General features: G+C 38.6%; 1 protein-coding gene across 4 annotated transcripts in view; it reads right to left on the bottom strand.

The window, feature by feature from the left end:
- The window catches only part of SH3D19 (SH3 domain containing 19), an 87,061-nt gene that overhangs the window by 9,676 nt on the left and 57,021 nt on the right, over window positions 1–20,364 (bottom strand). For all 4 annotated transcript variants that reach the window (XM_027635884.1, XM_027635888.1, XM_027635885.1 and 1 more), the window contains 7 exons: window positions 11,542–11,649; window positions 8,347–8,459; window positions 6,068–6,126; window positions 3,563–3,827; window positions 2,312–2,380; window positions 965–1,037; window positions 519–649 (listed from right to left, as the gene is read on the bottom strand). In XM_027635884.1, the coding sequence (XP_027491685.1) occupies window positions 519–649; window positions 965–1,037; window positions 2,312–2,380; window positions 3,563–3,827; window positions 6,068–6,126; window positions 8,347–8,459; window positions 11,542–11,649 (818 nt within the window). The remainder of the gene's footprint in view (window positions 1–518; window positions 650–964; window positions 1,038–2,311; window positions 2,381–3,562; window positions 3,828–6,067; window positions 6,127–8,346; window positions 8,460–11,541; window positions 11,650–20,364) is intronic.

Below are 20,364 nucleotides of genomic sequence, written 5' to 3'. Positions count from 1 at the left end.
ATCCTGTTGGAAAAAACAATGTTCCAGGAAGAAAAAAACAAACATGTTTTGTTGGGCCAAATTGCTGCCCTGACCTATTTCACTACATGGCTAGCAAAGTGGTGATTCCAGTGCAGTTCAAGGGACAAGAAAATGAGAGAAGCTGGGGACTGGGGGGAAGGGACCAAAAGGAACCATCTTACTGAGTGTTGATTCTTACAGGCAGCTGTCAAAAAATAATCTGCTCTGCAGACCCTGAGAAACTACCCAAGTAAACAAAGAGAATTTGATAAGGGCAATGATTTTCTCACTTGGCTTTAAAATAAGAGCAAAATATTCCCCATAACACAAACTGGTCATGCCAAATCAAGTATCTTCCTAATACCACACAAACAAGTTGATATGTCTTCTGTACTGCCAGTGGGATAAGAGATTATCTAAATACAGAATGGAGTTAAACACACAGGAGACTTAGTAAAATAGAGCCAGAAAACAAATGCAATAGGATCTATGTAGCAGTGTATATAAAGCCTACGTACAACTACTTTAACAAAGTTGGCTGGAAATATCCCTGTGCAATTCCCACATTTTCCTCTGTACCACTCAGTATCGATTTTCTCCAAAAGAAAAATGATGTCTCCAGAATGAAGGTCTAAGTCATCAGGATGCTCTGTAAGACAACATCATTTCAGTTAACAGTATTTGCCACACTCACTGATTTTCTCTAAGCAAAACCTTCTTAATATAAATACCACAGACAATAACAGAATGAGTTTTCAAACAGTCTTAATTATACTTGATAAATCAGTGAGCTTTAACTGAAAGATTTGGCCCATCTACAGGTAAACTCATTAATTTGAGCAACTCTATAGGCAGATGCTGTAGACTGAGCTTCCACACCATTTTTAAGCTCTAATTCCTAAGAAAATTCCCATTTGAAAGTCTTGAAGTAAAACAAGCTTCTAGAATATTCATGTTTACTTACCTGCAGGAAAATCATGCAGGACTACAGCATGAGGTGCATTTGTTTCAGAAACTTTTGGAGGGTGGTTTGAATCCTGAAACAAACAAAATAAATCCAAGTAGTTCATAAATCATGGAACATACTAACAGTATGTACTCCAAAAGTAATGTTCTGACTCTGGACACAATTTTGTCCTGGTATTGGAGAAACACCTTTGGAGGCAAGGGTTATTGGTCACACAGCCATGGGTCTGAATTCTGTATGCCTTTTGCCTGTGTAAACCAGAATACATTTCACCAAAATCTACTTTAGAGTCAGTAAAAGAAAGGGAAGGCATGTTACTTTCCCAGTACAGACAAAGCCTCAGCTATCTCTGTGGGTCAGAAATCTGGAGCACTGATAGCAACACTCATTGCAAGGGCTGTGGCCAAATTTTGCACTGGTGCTTGGTACTTTTTGCCACCAGTCACTCTTTCTTGCTCGAGTGAAGACCCAACCCAACTCTCCCCACCACACTCAGCAGGGGCAGCACATCTGCTGACTAACAAGCATTTTAGAGGGGCAAGGAAGCCACCTTACATGAAGGTAACACTGAGGGGAGCTGACAATTTCGTTGTGGGATCTTTACACAGGGAAAGTATATTCAAAATGCTGAGTCTTCTTCTCTATCCCACCCACTAGGAATTTTTCGACTGTACTGATGACAATCATAGTGTCTGAATTACATTAGAAGTAATTCATTGTGTGCAGAAATCCCAACAAAAAAAGCCCAATGTGGACAAAGATAAGGGCAGAGTAATATGAATTACAACAGATAACAAGAGATTGCATAGAAATCTACTTCAGCCATGTAGGTTTCTGATAACAGTCAAAAAGGCTGCTCCTGGCTATAATTTACACTAGCTGTTTAATATTAATGCAGCATGCCCTAAAACCAAGTAAGGATCTGTAGAAGCAGAGAGAGGAAAATACTTTCAAGTCTGTACGTCAAAGCCAATTCACTGATATATCACGTACAGCACTTATAAAACTACTCGCTTATCTTTTGCTCACTTCTCAGATACTCAGCCAAGGGAGTGATTATTTTCCTATGAGACACAGGAACTTTACCAGTTTCCTCTCCCTTCTGGCACTCCAAGTAATTACTGTTGCTCTGCTCCATAAGCAGCATGTTCCTGTGCTATAAGGCAAATTGCCATTATTGGGTTTTGTTTTGGCAGTAGTTTTGTTTGGATTAAAGAATCACAAGGATTTAATAGATCAGTATTACATTTCTCAGTGTAACCTTTAAAGACTAAAGCATTTCATACTTTAATGCAACAGGACTCTTGCTCATTAAATATTTACCAGCAGGAAAAAGTGCCTTACCTTACAGGACGGTTCTCCTGTGTTCCTGGGAAGACAATCTTCCTTGGCAACTCCATGAGGCACAGGTAGCTAGAACAGAAACAGAGACAAATGTAAAAGTTTCTTTCACTTCTAAGCACCTCAAATTCCCACTGAGAGTGAAAATGGAACTATTCAGACCACCTAATACAGGTAACTAATTTAGGAGTCCAGTGGAAAAGGACAGGCTCCTTTGGAAGGCATTCAGATAGACTGCTAGTGATATGAACTGCCACTTTGAGAAACCCAGGTGGTGTCATCCACTTTAAAAGTGTCTTAGACACCCACTTGGTCTCATACCATATGGTACAAGATATTCAGAAAGACATCTGATGTAGAAGTGTAATCATTTGTCATGGAGGGCACTGAAAAAACAACCTGGGAGGACAATTTCCTTGACAGTAGTATTTGGGGGCAGAGAATTACTAGTGATCTTCTACTGAAATAAAAAATACAGAAATCTAAGTGAAAGATCAAAAAGAAGGCAACAGGAAGTTTCCACTTTATGCGGAATATTGATGTTGTTCATGTTCATGGCTGTGTGGCTTCTTTTTATGACAACAGCACTGGTCCAAGCAGTTACACCAGCTCTATCACTGACCAGTTTCAAGTACCTGAGGAAAGACTTTCTCCTTTTTTTATCTGTAATACTGATCTATTTGTATTTAATATTCCCTAGTAGCACATATAATACCAAAAAGAAACATTTTTATAATGAAAAGGGATGGTATCAATAGGATGAAAATGTAAGATTAGCAATGTTACATTTCTCACTCTTTACAGGCTTTTTTAAGCAAGGTCAACTACTCTTTAAGTTCTAATGCCTCCAAATTTTCTTAAGCATTTTCATGCATATGTATATGGATAAACCCAACACCCAAATGCAATTATTTAGCATCATTTTATGTGCTGTAAGAGAATTCAGAACTGATGACTATACAAAGAACCCCCAAAACCCAAAAGCTATGCATTACAAGATATATATAAATTGTATACATACACAAAAATACACCACATATATCTATACTCAGCACTCACATATTGCTTTCTACAGTATTACTTTACAGGACTTATTACTATTTATCTATTGGTATTTTCTAAAGAAGATTATGCTGATACATGCACTTTGAATGACACAGCACAGTAACCTACTTTACTATCTTTTTCACTACTATTTTAACCAGTACTGTTCTATAAAAACAACGGTCTCAGATAGAATATCTCAGCTCTCACCATGTATTTATTGTAGAGAGGATGACCCGGCTTAGGTCTAGGAGGTAATGCTGGATCCGGATTTTTAAAGAGTGCACTTTTTGTTCTCTTGGGTCCCAATCTGAACTTGCTGGTTTTTTTATCAGAAGCGATGTCAGAACTAGATCGTGAAAGAGCATCCTTTTGGGAGGAGGCTTTGGTTGTGGAGAGTTTTGGTGGAGGTGGCCTTCCAGGAGCACCTTTAGGTGGGGGAGGTCGAGCTGGTATAATTTTTCCATCCACAGGCCTAAAAATTGTACAAACCATCAGAGAAAATATGCATATTAATAAGCCTGCCACCTCATCCTCCACCACTGCCCTATCTAGAGAGTATGCAGCAAGGAAACATGATTCATGACAACCTGGGCTGCAGAGTATGTAGCATCTGAAGCTTTCCAGGAACGCATGAACTCTTCAGCTACTGGGACTGTATGACCACGTCCTTAGACAGATCCTTTGACTATGCATTTCCAAGTCTGCTCACCGCTTTTGCTTATCAACAGCCTGCCAGCTTTCATGGGAGCCCACTATGTAAGCTGGATTTCTTTTAGCAATAGAAAGAGCTTTGTCTGAAGCTGCTGTAGGATGTTCTGCTACTGAGAGCTTTTGGGAAAACTGGTCTTCAGGATCAGCCTAGCTCATTCCCTGGGTTATCACTTCCCTAAAGTGACTTTTGGTCCTCTGCAGAAACTCATGACATACGACACCACTTTGGACACAATGCCATCAATAGAAGAATTTACCATTTTTATGCAATAGAAAGAACACTGGTGAAAATACTCAAGTTTTTCACTTGAGTGAAAAACTCCAGATCTGACATCTGGAGATACCACATTCTCATTAATGTACCAGTAGTTTAGAAACCAAAATCAGAGACTAGCAAGTGATAGCAGTAAATTTTTTTTTTTAATTAAAAATGTAAAAAACCCCCCTTACTGAGCATTGATTAAACAAAGCTGCTTATACAGTACACGACTCATGATTTTTAGAATCAAAGAGTGTGGCCAAATCAACAAACTCCTAATTAAAAATCACCTCTGCTATAAACAAGAATTATGTACATAAAATTTAGTCATTCTGTTATTAAGAACCCTGGTACTACCACTATTCCAAAAAATCAGTATTATTTGATTGTTATGGGAAAATCTTCAGCCAGTTACTGCAAGTTTCTGCTACAACTGTTTCTCTTTTTTTCCACATAAAATAACTCAGCAAGGTCTGCAAAAATTATCAACCCCAACAAATGTGCATTAGTGGATCTTTGAAGTATCATTCTAACACATTTTGTCAGTGTCATCCACCACTTGAGAAGATATTATTGCTCTTCTAATGCTCCTTATAAGAGTTCTCTATTACTAGTTGAGTATGGATTAATTTTTAAACTTCAAAAAGAATTCCACTTCTGTTCAACTTCCACCTCTCCCCTTTCTTGGCCTCATCCTAAACTGAGCATTTTTAATATTGACAAAAAGGGAAATTCCGAGTTAGACTGCACTGAATCTGTAAACAGATCAACCCATACGTTTGTAAGGCAACTCAACTAAACAAGAAGACTCTAAAAAACAATTCAACAAATTATTACTGCTTACTTAAAAAAAAAAAAATTAAAAAATCCATTTGAGCAGAAGAGTGAAAGGACAAAAAGTTTATTGCAGTTCCAGAGACCCTCATAATAATCAGGAATGTTGTTATGCTAAACTGAGTGTGGGGAAGTAAAACCATAAGGTGTTCTCTTGTGCATACAACCACATTCTTTCACGTTAATGAATACTTATCATTAATGACAGACTCAGTTCAATAACAGAAAGATTCTCTTGTCCTGATACATCAGAGTAAACTGTTGTGTTTAAACCCACAGATTCAGAATGCAAATGCTGAGATAGCCACAGTGGGCTGGCTAGCCAATGCTGTATCTCCCTCCCCTCTGTCTCTGGCATTGAGTGGACACGAATTTAAGGTGAGTCCAGCAAGTTTTGCCTCTGCAGACCTTTTTTCTTGTTGGTTTAGAAGAATAAAAAAACCCCAAGGTTACCACTGATCCTGCACCTTCACAGGTGTTTTAGGTCTGAACTGAGCTGTATAAACTAGTCAGTGCTTCTGGGAAGCTGCTGGCCCAGCATCTGCCATTTCCAGGGTGGCAGCATCTGCCACCTCCATTCCTTCACCACTCAAACCCTGACACAAGTGGAAGTGCTGTGGGTGAAAAGGTTAAAGATGTAGAAAGGAATGACTGTCAGCATCCACTGTATATTAGCTGAAAAGTCAAACGGCTGTCCTATAATCTCCCTGCTCATACCACTAATGTACAAACAAGTATCAATCAGCTAGCAATTTGGTCCTGCCTGTTTATTAGTAAGCATACTACCTAGCCAAGATTATAGAGTTATGACTGAAAATTGGTAGTGTCTACTTTGAGACTAACTAGATAAATCAATTCAGAAACAAATTCAGAAACTTTTAAGTGAGTCTCTGAAGAACTGCACTTACCTTGGGGGTAGTACAGGTTCTTGCTGAGGCACTCCACCCTGTTCTGAATGATTCAACTCCTAAAATGATTCAAAAGAAAAAAGATATTTCTTTAAGCCTAAGGAAAAAAAAAACATAACAGATCTTGGTGAAATTATATATTTCTTATATTAAATTATATCCCACAGACATGAAAAACAAGAGTTTCTGGAGGTCTGGGAGTACAGTAATAAGTATTATGGTGTGTTCTAGCCTTTTAAGGTGTTGTTGGACATAGAGGGAGATGTAAATAACCTGGTTTACTACCTGAAACATAGATTAAATTGTGCATTAGGTATGACCCAGCCCTCTTTTGCTACTGCACAGCAGTAAGGGCTTAAGAGTCAAATAGAGGAGTCATACAAATTTACCACTACACTGCCCATAGGATTTCATATTATCAATTTTTATTCAACTTTGACACATGAAAGAGACTTTGAGCAGAGACTTTAAGACACTCTGAGCAGTCTTAAAGCAGAAAACATGACATTAATGCAACTCACACAGGACAGTGTCTCTTGGAAATAACATTAGCTCCCATTAAAGAAGGCATCTAAATACGTTTCCTAAAGATCTAACAGATAAACCCCAGTGAATCTTGCTTTGGTAAATTAAGACATCTCTCCTCCCAGGTGCCCACGCTGGCCCTGCCAGAGATTACTACCCTACAGCAGTCAGGAGAGGGGGGACATGTGCCATGTCTGTAGGGCTGGGACCACAGTGATGGACTAACAAGTGAACATCCTTACTGCCTCCTGCTGTTCGTTTTCATCCCAGTGCCAGAAAATTCTGCCAGCTTCACTGAACAAACACAGCTGCTTCTGGCACAGTGTGGTAAATCAGAGTGCTGAATCTGGGTTCAAAAGGATCCTTTCTGAACCAGTAGTTTGAAATACATCTGAACAGTCTTGTTTACTTAATTCGGTGCTTGAATGTGCTTGAAACTCATAAGCAACTTCTGTGACTTTTCCCACCTAGAAAATACTTAGATGTATTTTGTGACAAAATTTGACCCTTGACTGAGTCCCCAAATTATTGTCCTGATTAAACAACCCTGATTAGAAAGAAAACAACCTGCCATTTTCAGATGAACATGTTATCCTCATACCAAAAATTTTCCTTTTCTGAAACGGAAGAAATCTGTGCCAACCGCTACTTATGGTCAACGATTTTTACTGTTGCCGTTTGATCACCTCCACCGACAAACAATACTAGTTTTAGGAGCACAGTTCTTATCTTTCCACAGACAAGATTTAAGTGTTTCAGTGGATTCAATGCAATCGTTTTCTTAAAAACATCCTCTGAAGTTTATACATGCCCATCACAATAACCTGAATGACCTTGTACAAGTTTTGGAGTAGCACTGCATAAAATGTTATTTAATGTCTTGTATTGGAAATTATTTTTTCAGCATTATCCAGAAAAGATGGGACCTCACTCAATAGCCTTTTCAATTGTGACATTTAAAAACCCTTTACCTTAATAGCAGAGGTAGTTACAAAGGCATTTGTTGGCAGCTGTCCAGCTAGTGAGGGCTTTTGATTTGATTTGATTTTTTACTGCCTGTGGTTTCCACACGATTCTCTGACATTCTTGCCATCACAAAACTCAGTATTAGAAAATTTTACTGTCATTTTCTAGTTTATTTTAATTCATTTTTGTAAATCTGTGTCAAATGGCATACAGGATATGCAGCTACAATGTCCACCGTTACAGTGTAGGTGCTCAGCAGTGAGGAGCAGAGCCTTACTTTCCAAAATAGGTGATTCAACTGAGTAGAAACAACTAGAAGAGCTGAAAAAAACCAAGCTTCATTCTTCTACAGAAAAGTTTCCTCTGCCCGGAAATTAGCACAGACATTAAGAGGTATTGTGTGTATGAAGGTAAAAAAAAAATAGATTTCTAAAGGACTTGGACAACATTTCACTATGTAAATCCCTATGGACTTTGAACCACTTCGCAGTGCTTTTGAAATTAAGTTGTAGAATATCCTGATTCCAGATGATAAATACAGAAAATTGAAGATAGATGTGATCAAAGTTTAATAAAATCACCTAAGTGCTTTTCAGAACTGACAGCAGTCTAAATTACCTAATTAAATTAAAGAACATAATTCAAAGAAAAAAAGCCTTAGATTTTTGAGTAGTCCTTTTCATCTTTTGGTCCTTCAAATAACTTACTTTACAAATGTTTGAGAGTCACAAGAGATCTGTTAACCAAAACACACAAAGCTGTAATACAGGAAAACAGTTCTAACTTACCCCTTTTTTCACTAGGTCACCACTGTTGGGTTTTCTCACTGTGATATCGGATGTGTTCCCAATAGGCTTTTCAGCAGGAAGTGGTGGAGGGCTATGTGGGATGTCATTTAAAGCTGCAAAAAGACCAAAAGGTCCCAAATGAAATTCAAATTAACAGCTTCTTTACATGGACCAACAACAGACAAAACGGGGCATTTTTTTGTGAATGCAACTTCCTTCCTCAAAGCCAGAGCAGCCAATGGGAAGAACCACTTAAAGACTAGTGAAGAGAAAAAGGACATGAAGCAAACATTGCAACTCTGAGGCTGAATTCAGGAGTACTTCCCATCCTGCATAACAGATCTTCACTTTACTCTCAGGACACCAACAAGTTATTCTAGAGTTTCAGGGTTTCAGCTGCAAAACTCGTTGATATAATATTAGATGAGTAGAAGAGTTTCTACCCCTGGGAATGTCAGACTCATTACTGGATACCCCTGAAACACCATCACCATCTCTCAGCCACATTTCTAAACTGGCTCACTTTTTTTTCAGCTGTCAGCTCCTGGAATATCCTTCAGGCTGGAAAACAGCTGAGGGTTATTTCAAGTAACCCTGAAAGATCAGGAGACTTGGATGGAAGAATCTCCAGAAAGGTAAAGCCAAGAAAATAAAGCGTTGCCTGCTACAAAATTCAGGGTGACAGAAAACAGAGACAGAAGCTCCTGGGCAGTCTTTAAGGAGTTAAGCAAATTTAGGACATGGAAGAGGAAACAGTACAGCTCTTACTAGGAAAGAGTGATGATGTCCTCGGTCTCAATAAAGAATATAAAACTCTGGTAATTATATGACATTTGCTTTGAATGTCTCTGCCATTGAAACCTGGGAAGCACTTGGACAAGTTTTGCCAGTATATTTACCACACATTTTGTCTTTATATATTGGAACCTTGTCATCTATTTTACAATGTGTTTGTATACCAAGAAAATTCATTTAACAGAATGAATTTCAGACACTTAAGCTCTTCTGAATTCCTGCTGGACTTGGAGTTAAGTAAAAATATGTGTAGACAGCCTGGACATTTATAGAATGATGACAAAAAAGAAGAGAGATGCTGTCCAGAAGAAAACTTTCAGTTGTTCATTCCATGAAAAATACTCCCCACAAAGAAACAATACATAGGAAGGAGAAGTGTTGTATTTTTTTTAACACCTCTGTTGCATTACTATGATGTAAATCACGGCTGTGATATTTAAAAATTCATCAGTTCAAGGATAAATCCCTGATTCTTAGGAGCAGATCATAGTTACCGTGTTGGCAGTGACCAAGCATGGGGGAATAAAGTTAGAAAGTTCATCACTCTTCTAAGCTAGTGTGATGGATGAAAAATAAAAAACAATACCTGACAGTAATTGCAAAAGAAACCTTCTCTTATCACATTTACTGACATATAAAAAGCACGAGACATTTATTTATCCACTTCAAATCTTGGTATATACACAGATGGCCTGATTTTCTCTCCCTTACTCTTCATAGGACAAAATTAAAGGAACTAAAGGAAGATAAAAAACCTGAACAACTAGATGGCAGGTGTTCTTTTCAGTGATTTCTAAGTGTAATAACTGAAGTGGAAGTTTAATGCTTCCTTTCTAATCACATCTCAACAAAAATGCTAATGCTAATTGAATACTTTACTGGAGTTCAAATTCCTAAGCATCCAACTCTGTCTCCTTTTTGGTAGTGCTGGATGGGTGGCTTTGTTGTTGTTGTTGATGATTAGGGGGATTTTTTGTGTTTTTTCTTTGTTTGTTTATTGGAGATTTTCTTTTTGGTTTGTGCTGGTTCCTGACAGAATTTATCTCCCTCAATATGGTGAAAGACCCCCTGTACTGAGATTATGTGGCCCTTTTACAATGTAAATCCCACTATATCCATGTTATACCTTGATCCAGTTGTGCTTTTCCCATTTTTTAACTTTTAACAGCTTACATTTCTGCAGCAGCTCCTATCTGACAAAAAACTACTCCGCTTTCTTGGAATCTGCTTCTGTTCCTCCATATCCCATTAATCTTCCAGCCACAGACTCCCATAAAGCAGTCCTTCACACCCTCCTGACATTTGTAGCTAAGTACAGGATGACGGGCAGTCTTCTCTGGAAAGCTAAATTACCACTAGAGAGCAGCAAGGGACCAGTTATTTACAAGTTCAAAAGAGAATTGTCTCAGACAAAAAAAAAAGAAAAGAAAAAATTGTCAGGTAGTTGGTAGCAGTTTGTTTGGTTTTGGTTTTTTTATAATGGAAATTACAATTTCTTTATGGAGAAGAACTCTGTCAGGGGTTCTTCACAGTAGTTCACAAACATGCTCTTCTAACTGAAAAAAACCTTTTATTTACAATCAGATATTAACAGAAAGACTTTTCCTCACAGCTTTATCTTCAATCTTTCTGCATTTTTAATCATTACCACTGCACTTCTCACATATGCAGGGGACAACAAAATGTAGTATTTTAGCACTGGGTTGGTGACAGGGGGAGATGGTAACTTGGGAAATAATGAGAGAAAGTCTCAGGAGAAAAGCCACCTGGACATACTGTTGCTACAAGCTGACTCTACACATACTCAGTGTAGCAAAACACGATTTTAAAATATGAGTTTTAAGAGTTATCTTCTGACATTTCTCCCTAAGCTCTGAAGATAAAACATTAGGCTAAACAGAAACAAGCATATACTCCAGCATACAAAGATCTTGTGGCTCCCAGGAAGCTTGGGAGCAGCATTAAAATAACATCAGCTGAGGTCAGAGCCAAAATCAATTTGGCCAATCAGCTCTGTGATAAGGTTTAGCTGACAAAACAAGCTTGCTTCTGCGGGAAGAGTCTCCTCCTGCTCTTCCCTGCCAGTGTTTAGATTTGCCTCATACACACTCTTTCCCCTTTGATATGCATTAGCTCCATAAGGTTTGAGACATCAGACTCAGTGCAATGGAGGGAGCCAGATGAGGTAGCTGGGAGGCATGGAGAGTGGAACACGATTCTCATCTATTTCTCCCTCCCACCACAGCCTTTAGGTTGGCTGCTCTGTCTTGTCAAACTGTACCATGGGATTCCTCTGGTAGCTAATACAGCTAGTAAATAGCAAATCAATTAATAAACATTGACTTCCAGGTGAAATTATTTTCTAATAGATTTCTCAGACAATTTGGGATAAGAACTTACGTTTCCCGGGTTTAGCTGGGATTCGGATCACAGTGGGTTTCCGAGCTAAAGCTGATTGAGCCGGCTGTTCCTTTGCAGTTTCATTTTTGGTGAGGAACTGAAATGGATCTAAAAGGGGAAAAAAGCCCCCAACATATTTAATATTTATTTGTTGAACACCTATCTCACCAAGCATTGCTTTCATTATTAAGGATATTTACACTTCACACCCAAGATAGTAATAAAAAAAATAAATAAATTAGGCTGATGCAACTAGTGTACTCAGCAACTTGTACATAACATGCCTTCTTTGTACATCTGCATTCATAGCTGACTTAACACAGACATGCTCCAGATACCTTCTGGGATTATATAAGCTACTGAACAAGAGAAACTGCATTGCTTGGCAATAGGGACCTGAAATCAGAATGGCTTTAGGGAAATCTTTTCAAAGCAGTTGCTCTAATATGTAGACATAGCTGTGAACACATTCACTATAAGTTTTAATCAATAAAATCTAGTCAAAGCTAAACAATCAGCCCTGCAGCAGATAAAATGCCTACAGAAACAAAACAAAACATTTAAATATTACCAATTACAAAATGCCTTTGCTGTAGAACAACTAATCACTTTATTGGTTATAAACCTGGTGACACGGAGGAGACTGGTTCAGACCAAGGACTGGGAGTTGTGCCTGAGCTCTGCCCCTGCCTGTATCACTCGTTCCTTTACAAGCCTTTCCAATCATTCCATTGGTAACACAGGAGCAATGTTTTCCATGCTTCACAAACTTCAGCACTGGTATCTTATTAATAGGCATGGGAACATAGGCACATGTAGAAGGCAGCTGTAAAAATAGTTGTGCATAAATAAAAACCAAATCAACGGGTCTTTCTCATGTACACCTTCATGTCAAAGAGCGATACCACATTTACACCTCTCCTCTCTTGTTAACAACTGCTACTTCTTTCTCTGACGTTACCAAAAACTGCTGTAAAATGGCAACACTTAACGATATAAAAGTGTGAAGTAGAAACTGGAGAAGCACTCTGGATGATAAATTCTCCATGACACATATTCCTAGCCACAACAACTGAGTCTGATCTCCTCTGGTGGCCTTTTTAGATGTATAGTTCAATGAGATGTTATTTATGGAGTGTCAGAGTCTAAGAGAGCAAGTATGCTGGGCATCTCTTTAAATGCTTCATGACGTTTATGAAAGTATACCCATTCCCAAAACTACTGCCACGCTTCCTGACTAAGTTGGAAAACCCTGTATTTAACAAAATTTTATCTTCAACACTTATAAAAACCAATTAAAATTATGCAATATTAACTCAAGATTTCTTATAAGTAATCTTGGATAGCATATCACAATGGGGTTTAGCAAGACACAACAAATCTGTGTCTGGGAACTTCTGTAAGATTTAGGAAAATCCAGAAAAACAGTACTTATTTATGAACAATCTCATGCCCTCCCGGATGCACACAAGTTTGGTGGCCACAGCTCCCCAGGCTCTGCTGCCTTTCCCCTTCCCAGGCGCTTCTCCCTGCTGCAGGAAGCCCCCTCCCTTTGCCCCCCGCTCCCGTTGCCAGCGTGCAGCTGTCACATAGCAGGGACCATGTGCCACAGAGCCCGTGCATGTTCACCCCTGCTCAGATGTCCACCTCCCACTAGCCCCTTGCTTAAGGCTTCCTTCACAGGTGGATCCAGCATTTATAGGTGTGCTACGTGGGTTTGTGCCATGACCTCTCTCCAAGTCAAGACAGGCTCCCCAGAAATTCACCTGGGTACCTTCATATCACATTTTCAATCATGAACCAAGTACATCAGTTCCCTCTGTCAAGCTACTTGTACAACACTTCAGGTACAAAGGATCATGACAGGTCAACAATCTGTCTACAGCTAAAGGTACAGTTAAAAATAAACTCTGTTACCATCTAGACAGAAGATGGCTCCGTCACATTGTGCTCAAAGATGTTGGTGCATCCAGAAACTAGGCACAGGCAACCGACACTATTTTAGAAGGTAAGGGCAAAACTAACATCTTGCTGAAGTTACAGATTAGCACTAGTCAGTAAAAGGTTTGTGTTTCTTCAATGAAAGCTGCATCAGAGTAAGAGTTTTTCTAGAATTCTTGAAAACACAGACCACAAGAGGGGTGGAAGCATTCTGGCAGTAGAGTCATTACAAGAAACAAAAATCCCTTTGCCTGCTAGCTACAATGCTAACTCTTGAATTGCATTAAAACCTCCAAAGATTTATCTAATCTTAACTCTTGTCCTGGTGTTCAGAGTGACTTTAAGTGCAGCTGAAAAAGAGAGAAAACCTGGGCTTTCTTCTTTCTTTCAGTTATCTGGCAACTCTATGACATATTTGAGGAGTGACCCTGGCGGGGCAGTAGGGCAGTGAGGCCTCAAGGCTGCACTGGACCACTGGGATGCTGGAGAGACAGGATGAACAGCAGAAAGGTGAGCAGGGCTAAGTCATGGGCTCCTTGACACAGCAGGACCATAAGGAACACACTGGCACACACAGCACCTCCCAGGATAAGGTTCTGCAGAGGTTAGGGAAGTTCTGCATGAACAATGAAGAAACAGTTTTCCAAAGTCTCCATCTTATAAAAATAGAGACATTGTGAGACCAAGTGGAAATGCTCTAAACACCCAAAATAATCACAGTTCTGTATTCTTGTAAATTTATAGGAGATTTAAAACTGTACAAAATTGCTGTTTGTCAGCTGTTAATCACTGCTATGCATAGAAATGGTTTTCTTGACCATTCAACAGTTGGCAGAGGTCCCCACATCAAAACATCTGATAATTTTAAGTCTGAGAAAAGTAATTTCTAAGGTTGAGAAAACCATTCGACGAATGTTAGTTTTCCACTCATTATCTGATGTTCAATTATACTGTTGTCACCTCATAATTAGTTTAAAACTCATTACCTTGTTTGTGTTATTCCATTCCCCAGTGCTGGGTTTGCAGCAGAAATTGGCTGAGAAAACAACTGCGTTGCTTTGTGCAATGGGACTGACAACATATCAAATTTTTATGTTGTTTAACAACAATTGGGCATCGTTTGAGCATAATTCACGGAGGTGTGAAAACAGAACTGTTAATATACTCATTTAAAGCTTCTCAGCTCAAGGAAATTAATCTGCAAGTCATTTTTCATAACACATATCAACAGATTTCTATTGATTTTTTTTATTAAACTTTTAGAACGATGCTTAAAGTTTGTGTCTTCCTTAGTTTCATTTTTCTACAGCTTCTGTTTCAAAGGTTTATGTGATAACATATGTTAGTGTGCTTGTACACAGGAAAGACAAATGAAAGCTCTGTATTCAAATACACTCTATATCACCTCTTTTCTTTCAACAGCTTAGGAGAGACAGCCTTTTCCCCCCATTTTCATTTACTACCCTTGTTTAAAATAAAAAATTAGGAGCTTACAGAACAAACACTGGTTTTGCCCATGTGAAGAGGACGGACAGATATCTTTCTGAAATATTTATTGGTAGTCTTTAAGTGAGAGGGAGTAAGAGGTAACAGATATCTCAGCAGCAATAAGGGGTATCTCCAAACAAATAATATGTGGAAAGTTAAAAGCACAGACTAGTACTGTCTGTTGTGAAGGTGCTCAATCTTGCAAGGAGTACTCAGTACACATGAGAACAACGTAGCACAAAAGGTGGGGATGCTGACATTAACTCCACTTGCCACTACAGAAGTATGCAACTGTGGTTTTTAATTAAAAAAACTAAATCAGCTCATACATTCTCTTCACACAGAACAAGACTGTTGTCAGAGTGTTCCAGGAATAGAGAATAGACACAAACCTCATCAACAAATGGTTTTATTAAAATGTAGGCCCATAAAAACACTCTGGTGTTTATGGAAGCATACTCAACCCGTATCTGAGGAAGATTCTCAACAAATAGGTCCTCCTAGTAATATATCTGAAGATTCATCCCAGAGAAGAATGAGGTTCATGCTCAAGAAACACTGTGAAATGCCACAATCAAAAGTCTGATGTTCACTCAGACATTTTAAACCTCAACCTATTTACGACTACAAAGAGATGTACTAGACAGGTATCCTACCTAAATTCCAGCATCAGTGATTTTCCCAATCTGTTTTCCACAGCATTTTTCATCAAGACAAATAACAGTTTGCTGTTCTTAGAAACGGTATTTCTGACACAGAGAAAATAATATGGACTACATCACATTTCACAAAAGAAGCAATTTGCAGTTCCCTCTGCATGGAAAATTGTCATGATGTGGTCATGATCATATATTTTAACAGGCTGGGAAATTAAAAAAAGGAAAAAAAAACAAAACAAACAAAAGAGAGACAGTATGACGCAGGTTATTTCAGGACCTGATCTGTAAACAACATGAAAGTAAGTTCAAGTGAAACTCAGGCTTCTCAGTGTTCTCTTAACACTGGGAAACTAGACCAGCTCACTCAAATAAAAGGAATACAGTATAATACAGCAGGAGACTTAGTATCCTTTCAGATTTAAAATGGGAGCAGAGGAAAAGTACATCTGCTTTGCAGAAGGAGCCTAGTAATCAGTGTGACAAAAGTGCACAAAGACAAAGAATTATATAGAGTTTTGTATTCTCTGGAAAGTATAGAGAAAGAATTTGCCAAGAGATGCAACAGAAGATCTGACCTAAATGTACTCGTTGAAAATGCAAGCTGTCCTTAGCTGAGCAATGGAATGTCTCATCCACAGTGTCAGAAAGCTGGAGAGTAGATAAAATCTACTACTACAAACAACAGCAAAATTTCTTGGGCTATTGTAACACTGAACGGCAATAAAAGCATTCACGAGGTGGGAAACTACACATGTACTACTCATACACAGACAGAGATACACAGATGGACCTTTTCCAAGCTTTCAGCACTTCTCTCTCAAAGTGTCAGAATGCCCACACTTTGTACCTGTGTATTTCTAAAAGCATAACCATTTGGTTCATTGCTAGATTGTCCATACTAGTAAAGGTAATAGAAATTACAGTGCCTTTGGCACAAAAGAACCGTGTATCCCAGCATGAGCTAATATGTGAGAGTTTGGAGGCTATTCCTACATCATTAATCTATTTTGCTAGTTGAAGTCAGATTAGGATAGTTCAGATTGCAAGAGCCTTCAGGAGGTCTCTAATCAAACCTCCTGCCCAGAACACAGGTCAGCTATGAGGGCATGTTGTTAGAAATTGGTTACGTAACCTGGTCTAACTTCAAAAACTGGATGCCAGAGGGTATTTGGACATATACTGGGTGACAAAGAAAATAAGCCTCCAAGTTACCCTGGAGATTAAGAAACACAGCCTTGTCCATTCTTGCCAGGTGAATAAATGGTTGTTCACTGGCAAGAGACTCGAGTGCCCCAAAACAGGCTAGCTGGAAATTTCCAAAACAGGTAATGGAAAGCAGTAGGGCAGACAAAATTTTTTTCTATTGAAAATGTGAAGGACAAGGTAATTTATAATATTGTTTAAAATACCTATCTACTCTCTTGCAAGAATCTCACATGTTTTCAGCAAAGGAAAAAATAGTTTTATTTAAAAACATTTCTTTCAAATAAGCATTTTATTATTCTTTAACAAACTTTCTGATCAAAGGATGTCTGCATTTTGTTACTGTAAAATAAACAAATTTAATTATCAGAGAAGACAGATCTTATTAAGAACATTATTACTTTGGTGTTACCACTTAACAGCATCTATAGACCCAGAACTCAAAAACAAATTCATTTGCATTTGACAACTTAAAGGGCTCCTCATCTATTACACAGCTATGATTTAAAAACCTTTTTTGTTTCCTGAACCTAGATATAAGGCCCTCTCCTGCGGCAACAGTGGAGTTCCTTTCAAGGTCCTTGAAGGCTCGAATTTACATTTACTAAGCAAACATCTGTAGTGACTGAAGAGTTAATGGATGCTTGTTGCCACTTCTGCTGGAGACTGCCAACCCTGCAGCAAAACCAACAGGACACAACACAGACCCGAACCTCCACTACTCCACCCCACAGCAGCATGTCTTCGGGCAAATCTGTTTTTATAAGAGGTTTAAGCCAAAAAGCAGATTAAAATGGATGAAACAGCTCGTTCTTTTCTGGGGTCGATACTTTTGGCAGTAAGTAAAAAAGGAGACAGGTGTCTTTAACATAACCACAATAAGAGTCATTGGAAGCAATGCAGCAGAACCTTAAGAAAAGCTGCATTATTTGGAAGATATGTCTGGACTAATCTACAAGTTTGAACTATTTCAGTTCTTTTCTGTTTTTCTTTTCCTTCCTGAGGAAGCAATTAAAAACAAGCAGCTGGGCAATATCGCCACAGCAGACAAATCTGGAGTTACTAAAGCAGCAGTTTTTATGAATTGTCTATAATGCCACACAAATGCCACCATTCATGCCGCAAGAAGGAACAATACACATAAGTGGATAGCAGCACTGGTTTGGTTGGGGTTTTTTTCACCCTACAGGCAGAAATGAACCTTTATACTACAATAAAATAGTTAGATAGACAGATAGATAAGACAATTAAGAAATGCAGTAGTTGTACTACTGTTCAAACTGAATCTAATGAAGCTATCAAAATGTGAGTTGTCTCCTGCTGGTAAGGTAAGGCTCTTTCTGAACTACTTTTCAAGGCATTTGGTTTAAATTGAGTTCCGGTATGTTAGGCACAGAGCAATCAATAAATTATATGGTGTTTTAGAGAGAAGGAAGCATAGCTCCTCTTACGTGAAAAGGAAGAAAAACATTCTAGCAAGATTTACCTCCAGTTTTAATTTAAATGCGCGCTTTAAATGCACAGTTACCTTATTTTCTTTGTCCAAAACACACATTGTCAGAACATTCAGCAAGCAGGCACACTACATGCTTAGACACAGCAACTAACACAAATTATGGTTAAAATCATGGGTCTTCTGAAGCCATGAATTTACACTTGGTTAAACTTGCACTAGCATTTCATTTCCAAGCCTTTGTAAAAATGGGTAAGTGAGAAGAGAGCCCACCTGACAGATTACCAAAACTTCAGGAACTGCACAAATCCCTGTTATCAGCTATAAAAGAAATGCAAAAATATCCCACATGCTCCAGAATATCGCAACCATCACCCAAGCATTAGAACCTCAAGATGTAGAGTCCCAAACAGATCCCTTCACATCTTAAAATGACTGGCTTTAACAGAAGTAATTTCATTAGGATACAAATGACTTTGAACATTATCTCTGGCCTTCGAGTCCAAAATTATTGCACTTAAAACTGGCACCAATTTTGGCTGATGACAAAGCAGTTCTACAGATTCGATGTAGACTGACTTCTCCTTTCTGGGACTTCCCTTGGGCCAGCATCAGAGACATGAGTTGGATGCAAGATTCTGCCACAGTTCACCTCTAAAAATAAAATCATTACTGTTTGGATAAGGGTAAATTCACTCTACTAACAGCTGTGCTGTTGGAGATGCTGTCAAACACTGATGAAACCCATGGGATTGCCTGAGGTAAACTTGAAAGAGAATCATCCAGCGAGCTTAAACTACCAATTAAACACTGACAGTTAAACTGGTGGAACTATAAACTGTTCTGTTGTCCACACTGTTGATATTAGCACATACACGGTATTCAAATATCTTTCATTACTGTGGAGATGGCAGCCTTCTTTTAGAGGAAGCTGATGTCTTATGTCAGTCAACTAAATTGCTGTGGAGACTCTGAATTTGTTTTGCCTGTTTCACCTTTTCATTCACATGCTCACTTCAACTTCTGCGCCCTTCCCATCAACTCAACATTTCACTTTCTAACTTCCACACCAGCTTTAGCAGCAGCAGTGATTGATCAGTCCAGTTCCATTTGCATTAGTCTAAGTACCAGACTCAGTTGTGCTGTACCAGAAGAAATGAAGCTTTGGGAACGCTGCAATCTGTGATGTAACACTGGCTCTTTGACAAAAAAGATGTTGGTGCTTGGTTTCAAACAGCACTGCATAAAAGCCTCCTTCCTTTCCTAGGGTTGCCATAACAACAAGCAGAGCGCTGTCATTTTGCTAAGTAATGACAATGACAAATATGTAAGAAATGCAAAGGTCTGGGGAACTGGGAGCAAGATTAGAGCTACTCTTCCTGCCTTCACGAAACATTTCACTGTGGATTCATCTTGCAAATCCTAAGCTGTTCCTACGGGAACATGAGAAATAGCTAGTGTTAGTGCTCTGTGTTGCCTCATTTTCAGAAAGCCAGTGTTGTTCTTGTGGATACTCTGTCAAGACATCGCACAATATATGATCTTGAGCTCACAAATGACAGCAAAAATCTGGAATTAATCCTAATTTTACAGTGAAATAAAGTGATAATGCTGTCAGACCTTTTTCTCTTTAGCAGGCAAGAAGTGATTACAGCAAAGATGACATTTTATTGCATGAACAAAATCACAGACAGGTGACTCAAGAAGTCAGGGAACTATTATTTGAATAATTCCTCTGTTAACCATGAGAATGGAAAGCATTTTCTTCTTAATTAAATCAAGAATAACACCTAGGACACTAATGAGAAAGAGTGACATTCTTACCACTTCATCGTGAAAGCTGGATTTTTTCAAGTGATTTTCATTTGTGAACACTCACTCTCTGATTTAATAGGAGACTTAATGTTATTTAATCTTTCCAGGTTGAGGGAAAGTCTGTCCTTTACTGTACATAGCAAAAACATAATTTTCCTTTCAAAATATAAATATTCTCTTTTCTTGCCTGCTACTTAGAACAGTAGATTGGCCCACCCAAGCCACTCTATCACTCAACTCACTCTATCTCCCTCAACTGAACAG

Source organism: Corapipo altera, unplaced genomic scaffold, assembly GCF_003945725.1.
Source record: "Corapipo altera isolate COAL_440 unplaced genomic scaffold, ASM394572v1 22b, whole genome shotgun sequence".
Lineage (NCBI taxonomy): Eukaryota > Metazoa > Chordata > Aves > Passeriformes > Pipridae > Corapipo > Corapipo altera.
The sequence above is the reverse complement of the archived record's forward strand: the minus strand, read 5'-3'. Positions and strand labels throughout refer to the sequence as shown.